The 18,623-nt window shown below is 39.3% G+C and overlaps 1 protein-coding gene across 5 annotated transcripts in view; it reads right to left on the bottom strand.

Annotated features, from left to right (window-relative positions):
* The window catches only part of TARDBP (TAR DNA binding protein), a 51,368-nt gene extending 41,864 nt beyond the window's left edge, over positions 1-9,504 (bottom strand). The window contains exons 1-7 of one of the 5 annotated variants that reach the window (XM_026684413.2): positions 9,364-9,504; positions 5,826-6,079; positions 4,886-5,049; positions 4,435-4,575; positions 3,955-4,125; positions 3,045-3,162; positions 1,092-2,135 (exon numbers count right to left, since the gene is read on the bottom strand). In XM_026684413.2, the coding sequence (XP_026540198.1) occupies positions 2,101-2,135; positions 3,045-3,162; positions 3,955-4,125; positions 4,435-4,575; positions 4,886-5,049; positions 5,826-6,063 (867 nt within the window). In that variant the 5' untranslated portion in view covers positions 6,064-6,079; positions 9,364-9,504 and the 3' untranslated portion in view covers positions 1,092-2,100. Of the gene's footprint in view, positions 1-1,091; positions 3,163-3,954; positions 4,126-4,434; positions 4,576-4,885; positions 5,050-5,825; positions 6,080-9,363 lie in introns of those variants that run through there. The other 4 variants (XM_026684411.2, XM_026684412.2, XM_087944450.1 and 1 more) reach the window with 4 other exon arrangements.
* Between the last annotated feature and the right edge of the window lie 9,119 nt (positions 9,505-18,623).

Genomic DNA, 18,623 nt, shown 5'->3' with positions numbered 1-18,623 from the left:
AAAAAATTAATGATATGAATCATGTTTGAAAACAATTCTAAGATGCTTAGGGATTGGAGGGAAGGGATGTTAGAGCCCTTTGTGCTTGAAGCAGCATTAAAATGATCACAGCATGGGTCCCCCTTTCTATTCAGAAGTGGCCCTTGGGTTTTATAAATACAAGCTGAAATAAATTACTGAAACCATGCTAGTGAGGTATCAAACTTACCCTCATGATCCTTCCTGGGATGACACAGTTTAGCCTTGGGAGGTCCGAGAAAACCATATTAAGTGTTACTCAGCAGCAGTAGCTGGTGTTAATGCAAGTGCTAAAATGCAAAATTCAGATGGTAGATTTTGGCAATGGATCGGATTTAGGTGAAGTAAAGATTATGCAATGTAAGACTATATGTCCTCTGGAATATTCACAGATCTGTTTTACACCAAGAACCATCTTCAGTTTTAGTATCAAACAACAACGCCACAATAAGCACCCAGCAAATAGTTTTCAGAGTTCACCTACTACACTCATGTCCTTTAAAAGGAAATAGGATTTTTAGCTGAAATGCAAAGAAAATCAGGGGAGCTAAAGGGGATTTTAAAAGTGTATAAATTTAATGGGACCAAACTGACGGCTCCCATTACCTATCCAATGAAAGTTGTAGGTTTGTATCGAGTAAGGAACAGTATAAAAGCCTGCTACTGTATAACTCACATGGAGCCAAATGTTTTCCAATACTTTGTCCAACCACATTGTCACATTGAAACTGAGGTTTTTAGCATCCTATTCCCAGCAAGGCGGAATGCTCTGAGAACACAATACTACAGACTCAAGGGTTATTTGGGATTTTTGCTTAGACCCAGGAAATTAGTGATGCCTGCTGAGCAGGGATGGCGCACTTCATATGACAGAATTGCATTTCAGGTATGTTTATCGCAAAAGCTATGAAGATAAGGCCGGGTCTTAGTTTTGAAGTTTCTGCTACATGAGGCAGGCAAACCTAAAAAAAACATTTTAAAAAAACTTAAATTTTTATCCTAAACGATACTTTAAACCAATTAAAAATTTAAGAGCTCTTTTGCTCTTGGGGGCTGTCAAACACACACACGTATTACTTAAATCAGTTTTATTTAAGAATTTCCTACATTGACAAATCTTGTAAAAAAGCATCCAAACACAGAACTTCAGCAAACAGCATTCATATGAGTATCTTACAGACAGAAAAACTTCCACCCGCAAGGGAACACCTGAGCTTGCAAGTGAGCTCTGCTGGGGAAAAAAAAAAACACACACAGAAAGCACACTGTGAACTGGATGTTCCCATCAAAAACCCCCACCTTCGGTTCACATTACCACACTTACAGGATCATTGAACAAAATAACACACACCATACAGCATTCACAGCAGAGTTGACATAAAGGAGAAAAAAATATATACAGATATTCATTTCACTTAACACATCCAACTAATTTGGTTAACTAAGTAAAAAGCCCCTCCCCCCCTTAAGTTCTTCCAGATCAGATGTCCGTTTGAATGCAAAGAAAACATTCGTACGTCTGCTCCCATCGCTCTCCGCACACTCTCTCACCAAAGCCACAGGATCGAGGGACATTGCGTCAAGAAAAAAAAAATTGTTTTTTTTTTTTTTAAAAAATCCCATAATGCATCACCAAGTCTCTCTCTGCATGCGCCTCCTTCTTTTTCTCGCACATACCAAGCCCTCACATGCCTTGGCACCACAAATCCAATCCCACACAAGGTTTTCAGAAGTTCAAACAAGCCTTCTGGTTTCCATCTCACAGCCTTGCGTTCACAGCGTTGAGTACGACTCCATGAAATAAAAAGAGGAGCGGATAAAATGGAACACCCACCATCTTAAGACGCAGCATGTGCAGTGTGATGAAGGAGTCTTGGATGAGGAAAGCATGGAGACAGGAGTATTCCTAAAGCAGATATTTTTTTTTATATAATCTATGTATAGGTGTTTGTGTTTTTTTGTTTTTTTTTAACTGCACTGTTTTCAATGAAGTGCTTCTTCCAGACACATTTGAAATGAGATGAACTGCAAGAACTAAATGAGGTCTCCATACTGTACTTTAGTATGAGAAGGGAGACAGTGTTAAAAGGAAAAAAAGCCGACACCAACATTGCATTCTCCACACAGGACATTTGGGGGAGGGGGAAGGAGAGAAAGAGAGAAAAATTCTTATGGCGGGGGGGATCAAATTAAATTAAAAAAAATTAATAAGGATAGGATGCAGTTTCTGAAAAAAATGGCTTCCATTTTTTTTTGAAACATGCAAAGATCTCAGCTGACTAGGAAACGAGGAATCAAATCTTTACAAATTCCTATTTAAATTGCAGCACACCCGTTTACCAGTCAGGGAAACAGTTCACGTTCAGCCACTCAATAATCCCAACTCATGTATTCCAACTCATGGTAACAAAACCTATAAAACTTCATTGAATCTTTTTTTCCCCCTTACAAAAGAAAAAAAGTGTCAAAAATACTATCGAAATATACTACACACTGAACAAATTGATTTGGGTTTTTTTTCTTCTTCCTTTTAGTATATGCATTTTAGATTATACTTACCAGGAGCTCTAGAAAAAAAAAATTTGATTTCCCACCAGTCAGTATAAGCCTGCCTACATCCCCCATCCCGATGATTTGGAATCCATGCTTGAACCAAACCCCCCATTAAACCCGCTGCTGGAGCCTGTGTTGGAGGAGCCCCACCCTATCGCTGGGCCCGAGTTCGAGCTTCCGTAGGAATTGCTCCCGGAGCTAAACCCTTGGCTCTGCTCCCTCTGCATGTTGCCCTGTGGCTGGTTGTTCCCTGACGGCCCAGATTGGTTTTGCTGGCTAGCAAGCATGCCCATCATCCCCCAACTGCTTTGCAGCGCGGCCTGGGCAGCGGCCATCATGGCGGGGTTGATGCTGAAGGCCCCAAAGTTCATCCCGCCTCCCATGTTACTGCCCTGGTTGCTACCCAGCCCCCCGCCTCCCCGCCTCCCCGCGGTTAGGAAATCCACCCTGATTCCCAAAGCCTCCTGGATTACCACCAAATCTTCCACCTCTTTCTAGTTGTCTACTGCTATTATGCTTAGGCTCAGCATTGGATATATGGACGCTGATTCCTTTTATGATCAAGTCCTCACCACAAAGGGACTGGGCGACCTGTAAAGAGTAAGGAGCAAGGGCTGAGTAATCCCAGGAGCAAAGGAAGAGAGACAACAAATGCACAAAAAGGGCTATAAAAGCAGCAATGAATACACAAGGCTTGTTTGGAGCATTCATAACCTAGCCAACTATTAGCATTCCCTCACAACAGCATAGAACTATTCTCTCTCTTTTTTTAAAAAAAAAACACACCCTAATTTAATTTGCATTGCACTTCATACTCATTCTGCTCAAGTCTGAAACAAGAAACTCACTTTCTCATAAAAGCTTCCACTGACATTTCTAAAAGGAAGCCCATCCCACACAATTACCCCAATTATAGTTCTTAGGCAGCTGATTTTGAAATTGAATACTGCTCCATACAAATGTGTAAGTAACCACTGGCCCAGAAGTCTGTGGCAAGATTAATCAGCTTCCCAGACAAACAAGAGTTAAGAGTTGTTTTTCCTTCATTCTCAAGGGCAAAAATGATTAACAGCCAGTTTATTTACAAGGTTTGCTTTGTGCCTGTTGTTATTTAAACAGTGGCAATGAAATGGAAGCATCTAATTACACAGTAATACTGAGATACTTTTAGATCAAGCTTTCCTGAATGAAAACCTCCCTTAAAATGATTGTGTAGCTGACAGGAATGAAGTATTAACAGGATATATGCAATTTATATGTCTCATAATTCAACAGCCAACTGCATTTACATTTAACACACAATGAAATTAAATGGGAATGTTATGAAAACTGCTTAAGGAAACAGTGCATGCTCCTCGGGCAAAGAAGGCACTGGGTGAATACCTGATCATCAGCAAACGTAACAAAGGCAAAAGCTCTGAATGGTTTGGGAATGAAGACATCAACGACTTCTCCATATTGTGAAAAAAACTGACGGAGCTCATCTGCAGTCATGTCTTCAGTGCAACGTCCAACAAACACCTTCCTGCTACGCAAAGGTTCATCTGGACTTTGCTGGTACCAAGGCAGAAGATTTATATTAATATAAAAGAGTTACAGAGGCTGTCACCAATAAAGGTTTCCCCCACATAATAATACAGCAATTAGTCAACAAAAAACTTCAAATTCTGAAATTGTCTCTATTCTAAAGTGATGGGACATGGAATTTGAATTCGGAAAACTAAGAAGTGCTTCGCTCCACTTGCAAAACCCTGTCAAGTCATATGAACACCTGGACCACTCTGGTCTTCTGCAAACTTGTTTCAGAGAAGAAAATATCTGGGCGCAATGTGATTCATAAAGCCCACAAATGTCATCATGTACCTTAGAATTGGGGAGCTTGCAGTCGCACCATCTTCCATCAATCATGTGACGCTGAGACATGACTTTCACTTGGGTTTCGTAGTCGGTAAATCTTACAAAACCAAACCCCTTTGAGTGGCCAGTTTTGATGTCCTTCTTAACCTAGATATAGAAAAGGAAATTATAGGCCCAGAATAGCATTATGTCACTATATACACCTCAAAGTTAATTTGAAATATGGAATAATAGAAAAATACTAATGTTCTGTCTCTTAGCTGAAGTTTTTATCCTGCGTTACGGTCTTGAATGAAAAGCTGCAACAATCAGCTCCCTTTCCCTCAAATGTCCATTCCATTCGGCCTAGACTAGAAGGAGGAAAGGCAGGTCTTCCCTGCTGAGAGGTGGCAGCTAAACTAAATTTTCATTCTAACATAAGAACCGCTATGCAGCTTCAAGAACTCGTGCCAAATACCTGCACCATGAGAACTTCTCCAAACGTGCTGAAATATTCTTTCAGATCTTGCTCTGTTGTTTTCCATGGAAGACCCAAAACTATCAGATCAGAGGTTTTTTGCACTGCACGTTTCACTTTAACAGCTGATGAAGCATCTGTTTCATCCATTTTCCTCTTGTTGTCTAAGAAACAGCCATGGACACAAACATAGACCATGTTAATTGCAACGTAAGACTCCCAAAGTTGCTAGAAGCTGGGCAAGCCTACTTTAACAAACTGATTGTTTGTGCAGTCAGAGGCTAAAGACTGGATTTGGCATTTTTTGACTATTGAGTTCTTCCCAAGGTTGTTTATTACATATTATTAAAAATCAGTTGATTTTGGAGCTGTGCACATCTCAATCCTGTTACTCCACACAAAGGTGTGCTCAATATGAAACTTAATACATTCAACATAATGTTCAATAGGCGTAATAATTTGGAAATATATTTTTATGCACATACAGTCTTTAACGTATTTTTCACTCCATAAGACACTTTTCTCCAGTGCATCTTATGGAGCAAAAAATACGGGCTGCAGCAGCAGGGCCCTTTTTACAGTGCTGAAACCCGCCTCTTCTGTCTTTGTCATTGCCTGTTTTCCTCCTCTAAACCTAGATGCATCTTAATAGTGCGAAAAATACGATATTTAGTTATATGTCAGTAAGTGGGGCCTTACTAAATAACCGTATTTATATAACCTCATAGTGTGAATGCATATGCTGTTAGAGAGAATACTTCTACATTTGTGGTTTCCCTTCCCAATTATTAAAAAGAATAACTGATTAAACAATTCAGTTGTTTCCACACATGGCTGAAATAAAATGTTTTATGAATTTATGTAATTTCCAACTATAGTATATATTATTATAGTTGATAAGCTTTTTTAAAAAAAAAGAAGAATAACTTTAAACACACACCTTTGGGATAATTAACCACATATACCAAATTTCCCCAGCCATTATCTGGTGCATGAAGAATTCCTTCCACTAATCGGACGCCTCTCATACACTGAGACACGGGGTTTCTGTAACGCAGACCACAGGCTCCTGGGAACTGAGCTGTAACTGTGGAGAGTAACACAGTCCCATCATCCTCTGAAGGGATCTCAATGGGTTCCTCATTCTCATCTTCCGTAACTCGGATGTATTCCGACATCTCCGCCGTGATGTTACTGAAGGGTGAAAAGAAACAGATGAATAAAAAAGCAACATGCAATTTATAAGAACAATAATCAGTGCTTTGGCTAATTGCAGAATGTAAATGCTGTTTATCTGACAGAACTTGAACTGAAAAATGATAGATTGTAACCAAAATGATAAGAGCATGCTATAAATTCAATCCTTGTATCTCTAATTGGAAAGAAATACAGGAGATTGAAAAACTTTTAAGAACTTAGAATGGACAATATTAAACTGAGTCTCTTATTTTTAACATTCAGATACATTTGGCATACAAAAACATTCCATTTAAATGATATAGTACCAACCATTTTAATTCCAAGAGTAGCCATTCAGATGCTCATAAATTTTATAGTTTACACTTACATGCTACCTTTAAGGCCTGTGTATACATGTTTTTATGTTTTGTTTGTTTATGTTTGTTTTAAAAACCAATAAAAATTAAAAGTAACACATTTTAGTTAATCTAATTACTATCATAGTAGCTACCATGAGCCTTGGTGGCACGGTGGTTAGAGTGCAGTACTGCGAGCTATTCCTACTGCAATTTGGCAGATCGAATCCCATCAGGCTCAAGGTTGACTCAGCCTTCCATCCTTCTGAGGTAGGTAAAATGAGGACCCAAATTGTTGCGGGCAATATGCTGACTTTGTAAACTGCTTTGAGAGGGCTGTAAAGCACTATAAAGCGGTATATAAGTCTAAGTGCTATTGTCCCTGCCATCTTGCCGAACTGTCAAACTGCCATCTTGCCAAACCATCAGCCAGCTATTAAAAAGGTAACAGGGTGATTAGCAAATTAATTTCACCAGCTCAGAAAGACACCAGCAATTTTTGACTGGTATGGTATGGCTTTTCTGTTCAACTGAACATGTTAAAACAAACAGCAACTTCTGTTTACATTGCAACACCAAAATTGGTCCCTTTCTCTTATACAAAATCATACTATTATGATTTGTTTATTCTGCTTTATCTTGTGTTTTCACATTACAAGCTAATAATGTTATTTACCCCCAAAGAGAACACAATATGTGTATGGATATGGATAAATGTATAATTAAAACAACACCCATCTTGTTTTTAACTATAAGTTGCCGCAGTAGTAATTATGCAGAAAAACTAAATATAAAACCTTCACTTTTCCCAGTGCTGTTATACCTTTGAACAGTCACTAAATGAACTGTTGTAAGTCGAGGACTAGTATTCAGCATTGTTGTACTGAAACTGCTTCTGACTCTAAAATATATTTTAAAACATGAAGACACATATCTAGTCTTTGGAGATAGGCATGAAAACCTTATTTCCCATAGCATTAGCATCACAAATAGAAAATGGAGTACAGTTTATTTTGGTCCCATAATTCAAAGAACCCAGAAAAGGGATTTATGACTCATTTGTTCAAAAGACTGCTTTAGAATAAAAATGTCACTAACAGTATCAATGGAATGAAGATGATATACAGATAAGCCTCGACTTACAACAGTTCATTTAGTGACCAAAGTTACAACAGCAATGAAAAAAGTGACATGACCATTTTTTAAGCTTATGACCTTTGCAGCGTCCCTATTGTCATGTGATTTATATTCAAGACGCCTGACTGACTCATATTTATGACAATTGCAGTGTCCCATGGTCATGTGATCACCTTTTGTGAACTTCTAACGAAGTCAATGGGGAAGCCAGATTCACTTAACCGATTTACCAATTTAACAATTGCAGTGATTCACTTAACAAATGTGGCAAGAACAGTCCTAAAAGGCAAAACTCAACAAATTTCTCACTTAGCAACATAAATTTGGGCTCAATTGTGGTACTAAGTTCAGGACAACCTATATTATAGAATGTATGTATTTTCTTGAATTGACTCATCTAATCATTCTGGGATGTCAGAGCTAATTTCCCCCTCCAGCTGGTAGCCCATAATAGTTCACTTACAAAGTTCTTATTGAATGGCAAGTGCACAACTTTTGAACAATTGCTGATAAAAATTTCTGGATCTAACAGAAATTCAATTACAATCAATTTCTGTTGCAAATGGATTATCTTGCAAGGTGGTGTTTTTGTTTTGTGATGGCATAAACAGGTACAAATTTAGCCATCCTGGGAGAGTTACCTTGGAAACCAGATTAAATGTTTTTGAAATAATTATGCACGAAATTCCTCTTTTTTTCAATTGGCCTATCAAAGGAGGTAACTCATTGCCAGTTTTTAGAAATAAATAGTTTCCTTGACTTCTCACGGCTCCATGGTAACATCCATGAAATTTTCTTGGCAGAATACGGAAGTGATTTGATTACTGCCTTCTTTAGGGATGGGTTTTTTATTTTATTTTTTTACTTTTCAGCGGAAATGACAGATCTAGGATTTCCTAGTGATCCCCCCTCCAAGTTCTTAGTCCGACCTTTATTTAGGTTTCCAAAATCAGAGGTTGGGAGGAAAAGACATAGGTTGAAAAATACAGGTTACAACAGTTCATGTAGTGACCATTCAAAGTTACAACCGCACTGAAAAAAAAGTGACTCAGGGCCGTTTTACATAGTTACGACCGTTGCAGTTATCCCCAATAACCATGTGATCAAAATTAAAATGCTTGGCCACTGGTTCATGTTTATGACCATTGCTGGGTCCCCGGGGGGGGGGGGGGTCATGTGATCCCCCCCTTTTGGGACTTTCTGACAAAGTCAAGGGGGAAGCCAGATTCACTTAACAACCAGGGTTACTAGCATATCAACTGCAGTGATTCGCTTAACAACTTTGGCAAGGGAGACCGTAAAATGGGGGCAAACCTCGCTTTCACAAATGTCTCTCACTTGAAACACAGAAACGTTGGGCTCCGTTGTGGTCGTAAGTCGAGGACTGCCTGTACTTGGAACTAAGGAGTAGGGGGCACAGCACTGAGGCAGCCTGGTTTTGATGCAAGGCCTTTTCCTCTGAAACTACAAGTCCCAGCAACCTCCATTCTTCTCAGCCTCTACCCACCACCACACGCATTGGCTGGGAAAAGAGCGGCGAGGGGGAGGCGGCCCGCAACGGGAGCCAGCGCGAACGGGAAGGCCCCCTTTGCGAAAAGAAGGCCTCTGTGGCAATCGCAGTTCCCTCAAACATGGAAGCCTCACAGTTGGAGAAGGGTGCCTTATTCCGTCCTGCGTGGGGTCGGGGAGCGCGCGAAAGAAAGGCCCATACGCGCAATCGAGACCCGGCAGAGTCACCGCAGCCTCCGCGTGAGGGCCCGGCCTTCCCCCACCGGCACCCACTCGTCCTCCAACCGTCGGACTCACCGTTGGCGCGAAGCCTAGGCAGGACAGGAAAGAATCGGTTGCGACTGGGCCGCAAGAGGACCTTGGGGCAAGCTCCCGGCTGAGGCCTCCACTCTCCTCGCTGTCAACAAAATGGCGGCGCCCTCTTTTCCCTCAGCAACTGCGGACCGAAGCCGCGGTCCCAGAACGAGCCACACCAAGTCGCTTAGAGGGGGGACGCCGTGTGACCTGTCACGGAAAGGCTTTTACCTTTTAAGGGGAAAAATATGCTCCGGAGGGCGCGTAGTTCAAAATTCTTTTAGTATTATTTCCATTTCGAAGTTTCTCATATTCTCTTTCCTCGCAAAAGGAGGTAATTTGAAGTCTACGGTACAGTCACCCCCCTTATAGAAACCCAAGAGTGGTATGGCTCACTCGGCCGTGTCATGCGCATGCGTTACAAGAACTATGTGAAGTTATAGAGGAGAGGTATCAGAAGCTCGTTTCAATAGCGTTTGTTACTTTTGCGCATGTGGAAGGGGCGGGACCTGGAGACCATGAGCGGGAAAAGGGCGGGAAAAGTCACAGGCGGTGGCAAGCGTTGCGCATGCGCGTTCCAGAAGCGCTGAATACTTTGAATTTCATTTGTGTCCATCTTTAAGTTTTTGCGCTGCTGTTTTTACAAAAGTTGCCCCCACAAAAAAAAACTTATTAATTCCAGAGTTCCTTCTGAAATGCCGGTGTAGACTACCGAGGTTGACTTTGCAACGAAATTCTGAGCTATAAAGGCAGGTTGTGCAACTAGACTCCTTTTTTCTCCTCAATAATTATTGCAGAATTTTGCATTTAATATGTTAACATTTTAGAGGGGTTGAAACTCCCTCTGGGTCGTTCCTACAACCAATGCATCGGAGGGGACCATTGTAGAAGCTTTATTTCTAATTTAAAATACTGCACCTGATGCATAAAAAGCTAAACAAAAAGTCACATAGTAAATGGAAATGTACTGTATATGCCCAAGAGTTACCAGAGCGAGCCAGAAAGAAACCCACAGAATAAGTTGTGTACAAATAAAAATACCCTGTTTTTCTTTCATTTCTTTAAAATACATTTTGTGTATTGCATTTTCAAGTATTTTCCCAGGCTGAGAAAGTAGCAAAGAAAAAAAAAGTGGGACAATTTTACCATAAGGAAAGCTATTTTCTTACCACTTGAGGTGGCAGTTTTTAAAAGTTAAATACTATGTAACTTGCAGTCTGGTTTAACCTCTCTCTTTATGGCCACATCCAGGATCTAAAATTAATTCGTTTTTCTAACAAGGAATGTGCTACATTGTGGCTAAGTCAAGATATTTTTGTGGCCAAGTGCTGAATAACCCAAAACTTTAGCATGACTGAACTATAAACCATGGTTCACAAACTGTAGTAGCTGGTTTCACATGTAAAACCAACCCAGCAGCCACATTGCGACTTTCCATGATGGGTTAGTACAGCGTTGGAGTGATGTATAAAATACGGGCAAATGGGGCCTGGTAATCAAACCATGGTTTGATGTGTATGCGTGAATCAAATTAGGAGGTGAAACAAACCTCCAAGATCAGGTAGAGGAGAATATATTTAAGATATTACAAATGTCTTAGAAATATTCAAGAGCAGGCCTAAAATTTGGTTTTATTTATTCTTTTTCTCCTATTTGTTATTTCTAAACTATTTCCACCTGTTTTGGACAGCATAGTTGTGCCTTATAACTTTACACAAGACTATCTTACTGAAGATATTCTCTGTTTGAAAGTAAGTTCATCCAAGTTAAAGTTAATATAATTAAACAGGAAGAGCAACCAGAGCTCTTGAAAAGTCTATCAAACATTTGACTGGCATAACTTGAAATATTATTCTTTGTACATGCCAACCATTCTTTTGAAATTGACATTTATAGTTAGAAGGTAGAGGTACAGTTTTAATATTCTTCCTATTAAATCTCCTTTCCTTTTAGTTGTAAGAAATTTCTATATAGTCTATTCGTCTTCTAACTGTCATTTGATTCCCCCATTTAGGGCTAGTAAAACTGGGAGTCTTTCTTATCATGTATCTGATAAGAGAAATTTCAGGGCTCTTCTGCAAAAAAAAAAAAAAATCCTGTTGGCAATATACAATCCTACCTGGAGATGAATGAACCAAGTGCAGGTGAGAACTTAGTTCTACACCTTGTCTCTGAAAAGATATGTGGATTATTTGTTTAGTTTCTGAAGTTGTAAAATGTCACTAATGGTTGCAATTACATTTGACTTCCAGTTTATTTTGATTACTTTTCTCCTTAGTTAACAGGTTGCAGAAACAATTCTGGTACAAACACAAGTGGTCTGAAGACAAAGAAAAGAGGCTCCACACAGGTAAGTACTTGAATACTATGAATATTTTACACTTCATTTTGTTCCAGCTAAAAACATAAATAAATGAAATATTGTTATCCACATAAGTTTTCTGGGCTTCTGACTTGCACACACTGAAGAAAAATAATTGTTTTAAATTCTGGTATAATAATCCTACTTTCTTCCCTTGTTTCTTCACCAAATGCAGTTTTAAGCCATGCAATAATAAAAAAAATATTTATTTTGGCATAACAGCTCAGTTGGACACATTGATCTTTAAGTATTCCCATGCCATGACAGTTTAGCAAATGCCCTCTGGAATATAAAACTGCAGCTACTAAACATGTTTAGTTAAGTGTACCCACAATGGTAATATGTAACATGGTAAAGTAAATGACTTGTTATCCAGGTAAATGTGCACATGATGTACAGATTAGCTGCTGATCCTAACAGTTACAATGGAGCAACAAAGAAACAGAAATGGGTATTGAAATATAGGTATTTGTAAAATAATTTAGTTTCAAATAACTATCTGTGAGATCTTTGATTTTCAAACCAATGTTGGTTTTTCTTCTTTGTCTGAATCAGAGATAACCTGTTTTACTGTGGGTTAATTGATACAATATCTCGACCCTCTGAAGAACTGTCCATTTTTCACTCACATTCCTCCTATGTTACTCTCTTGCCCAAACCTACGCTTCTGAAAAACCGTAGCCCCTTCCAACCCTTTTATCTGTGAACTTGCTTTAATTATTTTTACAAAGGCAGTGTCATGAAAGCTAACAAATCGAACAAAATCATAAGTAGTGTTCCCTGGGCCCTCAAGGCAAAAATCTCAGACGAGCAGCCCTTGTCCACATTAAGAGCACAATCAGATATTGGTGTTTGGGACTTCCCCACAGAAGCAAAATAGCATCATAGGTTGCCTGGAGAGCATGTCCCCCCAGCTGCCGTGGTGCAGGAGGCCGACTAGGCCACACCCACCATAGCCAGGCCCACCCAGCAACCGGGTAGAGAACTGTTGCTAAAAAAATTTGAAGCCCACCCCTGGACTTAAGTAACAAAAATCTGGACAACTGCTAGGTCAGTGTTTTTCAACCATGACGGTTTTAAGATGTGTGGACTTCAACTCCCAGAATCCCCTGCTGGCTGGGGAACTCGAGGAGTTGAAGTCTGCACATCTTAAAGTTGTCTAGGCGGAGCAAAACTGCGCTAAATAGTGCAGGAGAAAAATCTTCTGCACTGTGTCTCCTTACTGCCACTTAGTGGCTGCTGTAGTCAATTAGCCTCAGCCTACTTCCGCCTGCTGCTTTGTTACGCTTAATGAAAATGCTTAAGTTCCTCTGTGTATTTTTGCTGGCCCTGCATCATACTGTACCAACCTAGTTCTTTCAAAAATGGAAAGGCCATCTGGATTCCTTACGCCTCTGGCGCCAAAAGCAACTTAACATACCTGCATTTAGTGCATATCACTAAATCAAATTATGTATATCATTAAATCAAGTTTATGGCCTGTATATCACTAAATCAGTGTTCCATAATTTCCTGAAAATACTTTAAAAAGATGGCTTGCTTCTGTCTGGAATTCCATAGTTCTATAGAAGCTATGGCCTTTGGACATTTCAATTCATTTTTTGTGTGTCCGTCCAAGTTTTTATTTATATATAAACATTTTGAATACAATGTATTGTCCGGGCATATCATTTTACCAAAGAAAAGATAATTTTTAAAAAGAGATAGTAACATATATGCTAATAACAATAGTAGTGGTACAACAGAATGATTTTGCCCAAACTTGTGTTAGCGTATTTATAATCCTATTGATTATATTGGCATACTTATAGTTATAAACCATGTTTATATTTAATTTATACATAGCAATAATCTTTCTTCATCTAATTTCTACCTCTTATCTCTAACCACTCATAAAATCTATTCCACGTTAAGTAATATTCTGTATGTCTTTTATCTTTTATTGTCAATGTCAATCTATCCATCTCTGCACAGTCCAATATTTTCCAAATTACATCTTCATCTGATGGAGTGTTCTCGTTTTTCCAATATTGTGCAATTCTCGCTGCTGTCAATACATGGAACATTAAGTACACCGTCCCTTTATCATAACTTTCTGGTATTATACCTAACAAAAATATTTCTGGTTTCAAATCTATCTCAAATAGATTTGAGGACATTTCAATTCAAAATGGCCAAGTTGGACTATAGCAGGGCACGATATCAGCAGATGTTTTGTGAGCAAGGGGGCAGAAAATGGCCCTTGCTGAGACTACTGGAAACGTGGCTCTTTTTCAACCATTAGCTCCATTGACACAGCAAGATGCCAGCAGCTTAAAGCTCCCAGTCTAAATAATGCGGAGAGCTGGCAATTACCACAGCAGGATTCAGCAGCAGAGCTGCTCCAGCACAGCTGTTTTCTCATTAGAACCAGAAAGTCATTTGCACTCTGGGACTTGAAGCAACATCAACCACGATGCCAGGAATTTAAGTATCTCTTGCTTTTCTCTATAAAGGAGAAAATGGGAGGAAGAATTCAGGCAATCACTGCCAATTGGTCCATATGATGAAAGGGTACCTGGGGCTGTTGATACTGTTTGGATAAAAGCAGTGACTTTATGAGACAACTGTTTTATGAAAATTATTGGTGAAGCACTGATAAATTGCTTAAATACGTCCTACATTTTATTATAGTCCTTCCTCTAGATCAGGGGTGTCCAACCTTGGCAACTTTAAGACTTGTGGACTTCAACTCCCAGAATTCCTCAGCCAAGACAAGAAAGGGTGGATGGAAACTAATTCAGGAGAGAAGCAACTTGGGAATTAAGGAGAAACTACCTGACAGTGAGGACAGTTAATCGGTGGAACACAAGTTGCCTCCAGAAGTTGTAGGTGCTTCATCGCTGGAGGTTTTTAGGAAAAGACTGCTACTTGAGCAGGGGGTTGGACTAGAAGACCTCCAAGGTGTCCCTTCCAGTTCTATTCCAATTCTGATTTCTGTTGTTATACAGCTTCCTTCCGCTTTTTTTCACAACATGACCCTAATTTTGATAGTCTTTCAGAGAATAAATAAGGAAAAAGCACATGTGGATCATTATTCTGGAGCTGGCAATATTCAACAGGGCTTGCTGCCTAACTATTTATAGCATAGCTGAGAGAAACCTGGGTCATTCTTATGAGCAGACCCCAGTTAAGCTTAAATTCTTAAATCCCCTATATTTTCATCAAAAAAACAAAAGGGTGGAATTCCCACTTTGGACATAAGGGGGCAACATTTCCTGTTGAACAAGTCTTACCAGTTGATGAAATGTCTTTTGCCTGAATTTGGCGTGGCAGGAGGCATAATCCGTTCTCTTTTACTGACCCAAGCGGTCTCTATGGGGAAATAGAGAATTCTGTTTCTATTTTTCAAAATGGCAAGTCATCCAGGACTAAACGGTGGAACTCTTTGGCGGTGGAAAGGATGGGTGGGGATAAGGCACAACTGGGACTTCTTCGCTGGCTCTGAAGGAAGGGAATGTGATTTCAGTAGTTCATGAATGCAGATTTAGGGGGGGTAGTTGCTACTGCAGTGAGAGCTTCATAATACGTTTTTAATGTTCACTGAGGGGGCTGTAAAACATAAAGAATGAGCCTTTCCATATTTGAAAATCCCTTTGATTGGCAGTTTTATTATCTCTGAAAGGTGCAAGGCCTTCAACACAATCAACTTAAGGGTTTTTCCTATTATTTTTTTAATAGAGAAAATGATATTGCTTCTTAAGTCAAACACATAGCTAATTGTGCTTTAATAATTATTTTTAAAATCTTTCCATATTCCTTTAATATCCCAATATTAAACCAAATGATAACCGGGGGGCACTTGAGGACAAATGGATTTATGAAAGAGGCTTTGGTGTAATGAGGCTTTGGCGGCCAAACATTGTGAGGTTATCAGGCAGCCGTAATAGTCTGTGGCTTGGCTTACAATCCGAATATTCCTTCCAGAGCTGACATACCTTTCTGGTTCAATCAGTGGGACACATGGACCAGCAAAATTTTCGTTGATTTTCTGCTTTGGAAATATCTTGCAGATTTATAAGTAGCTGTTTGCATAATTTCCAGGCACAAATGAGCAATTCTGGAACCCTGAAATAACAAAATATATTCACTGATCTTAAAGAACCAGCATAAATATGTATCTGTGGGCAGCCTGATTAAAAACATAGACCAGTTTGTCAGATTGTATCTAATAGTCCCTGGGGGAAAAAATTGGACAAAACTGGACTGTTTTTTTGCCTATCTCCTTTACCATGTCCCATAGCAAAACAATACAAAATAATTCAGTATCATTTCAGCCTGTATTGGGAAATACTATTTAGCCAATAAGTGCCTGTGAGTTGCTTAACTGAGCTAGGGAATATTTTGCCTTTTCCTGCAGTTCCCAGCTGATTGACTGACAGGCTGACTATGATCCATTTTAGTTGTTGTCAATTCTGAGCAACCACATGGATAAACCTATAATCATCTTATTCTTTTAATGACCCCATAATTCCTTGTGGGGTGGAATCTGGGCAACTGAATGGAGATGAATGTTTACTGGCCGGATGCCCTTACTGTTCGCCAGTGCGGAGTTTAACCAGCAGATATATTCTCATTGTGCCCAGAGAGAGAAATATCTGCCTCTACCTAGGATCGAACTCACAGCCTCCTGATTGTGAGGTGAGAGCGCCACCTCTAGGCCACCGCACCACTCATAGATAGACCTATAATAATAACCAGTTAATTTTTGTACTGTCCTCTATCCCTGGTACTGATTACACTTCCCTATGAAGCTGAGCCCCTGTCAACATTATCTATTTGCATTAGGTAAAGATTTGGCTTTTTATCTTCACATTTATGATAACATCCACAACCTGACAATGACTTCGTTCTTAAGCTTTGTTAAGTTTATTTCTGAGTGTTTGAAAGTAAATGATTTTATTTAGCTTTGCTGTTTTGTCTTGTTTAGTGTATGAATCATAATCTACCATGGAGATGCTTTGAATGTGAGGTTTGCTGTAAATATTTTAAATAAATGGATGCCATAAGTCTTGGGAAAAGAGATTGCGATCAGTCTTCGTACAAATGTGGGTTTTAAGCAAGTTGAGGTATCCATGCTAGTGTTTTCAGTTCCACATCAGATCAGAAGGGATCTGATAGACAGACAAACAGAATAATTTTAGGGAGCAAGAAACTTACAGATTTCTGTGAGTTGTGGAGTCAGGTGGGTGGATTTGTATTGAAAGCAGAGAGATAATAGTCTACTGTTTGTAGACATGCACATTATCCCACTAAAAAGGCTCTCCTACTATAGGTAAGATCAAGCACATAGCCCAAGGAAGTTAGGAATAATTTAGTGTTTTCATCTCATTTTCCCAATTTAATTTGAAAGCATTTGGGGGATTTTTTTTTTTATAAATTTAAAAAAATTAATAGTCTTTGTGCAGATATCCATAACAAATCCCAAATATCTTTTCTTAGTCCCACATGAAATAAAAATAAAAATGGAATTGTTTGTGTAAGATTCCACTTATTCAAGCAAGCTGGGAGGCACATGTTTGCGTCCAAGTTCTGTGTCGGAAGTAAATGTCCAGCTCTTTTCATGTGGTTTCTTTAATCCCCCAGATTCAATTTCGGAACTATTTTATAGTTTCAGTTTTACAAAGCAAAAAAAAAAACTTCCTTTAATGTTGGCATTTTTGAAGAAAAAAAGGCTTCAGTCAAAACATGTGTGGCTCGGTTATTTTCTTTCTTTCTTCCTTCTTCCTTCTACATTAGCCAGATGTAACATGTGGAGAAGAACAAGCTGAAATGTGGTGCTCAGGTCTTCCTGCCACAGTGACACAGCCAAAACGCTCCTGTAGATTTGGCTGTATTTAAGGTAGAGTCCCTCTTCATAAGGAGAGCTGGCAATGACTTAACATTAGTATGAAATTCTACAGCTGCATTGCTGGGTATAAATTTTAAATCCTAGAAGGGCACCATTTTGAAATTCCTTCACCTCCCTACAGTAAAGACTTATTTGTTCTTGGGACAGTATGCTGTGAATGCATGTGTGAGAATGTTATTTTGTTTTCTGCTTCTTTTTAATTGCTGTAGGATTTTCTAAGCATTAAGGCTTCCTCCAATCACAGTATTTTGATGAAGGATCCTTGGTGCTTTGTTGTCTTGAAGACGTTTCATTACCCAACTAGGTAACATCATCAGTGCTAGAGATGATGTTAGCACTAGCATTGATGATGTTAAGCTAGTTAGGGTCATGAAACGTCTGCAAGAAAACAAGCAAACTCAGAGAGCACCAAGGACCCCCCTTCATGTCAACCCCGAGCTACAAATATTCTCCTGTATTGGGACATTTCATGTTAGACATCCAAATAAACCTTGCTTTTATTGTCAGCGCTTCTAGTGAAAATGCTGGCATTACTTCATCTAATAGTGAATGATTCTCTTCTCGAAGTCCAAGGTATTCTCAGCTATTTCCTCCAGGCCAGCAATTTGGTTTTGTTTTTGTTTTCTCTCTTCACCTTTCTGATGGTGGAGTTTTCCTAGTCATATTGTTATGTCTTCACTACACGTTACTCTATGTGCAGCTCAACATGCAGCTAAACCCACCTATCCTTCAATAAAACAGACCATGTATGTATATCTGAATGCTTTATTGAAAGAACAGGATATGGCAAAACTGGGGAAAATAGGAATACATACAATAAGAATCAAATACAAGATAGACAGTATTTATTGCTGAACATAACAATGGATAAACACAAGTAATTTAAATCTCACCAGTGATGCTCTGTGTGTGGGATGTGGGTTTGTCCTTGGATGACCATGTGGCACAGATTAAGGTGGATTCTTTTTTGTGCTCCAAATGCTAAAGGACATGGAGTCTGGCTTCCCAGTG

The sequence above is a fragment of the Notechis scutatus genome, chromosome 16 (genome assembly GCF_049901735.1).
Source record: "Notechis scutatus isolate UNSWTSFEM ecotype Mainland chromosome 16, rNotScu1.2, whole genome shotgun sequence".
NCBI classification, from domain to species: domain Eukaryota; kingdom Metazoa; phylum Chordata; class Lepidosauria; order Squamata; family Elapidae; genus Notechis; species Notechis scutatus.
This window is presented reverse-complemented; position numbering and strand designations above follow the sequence as displayed.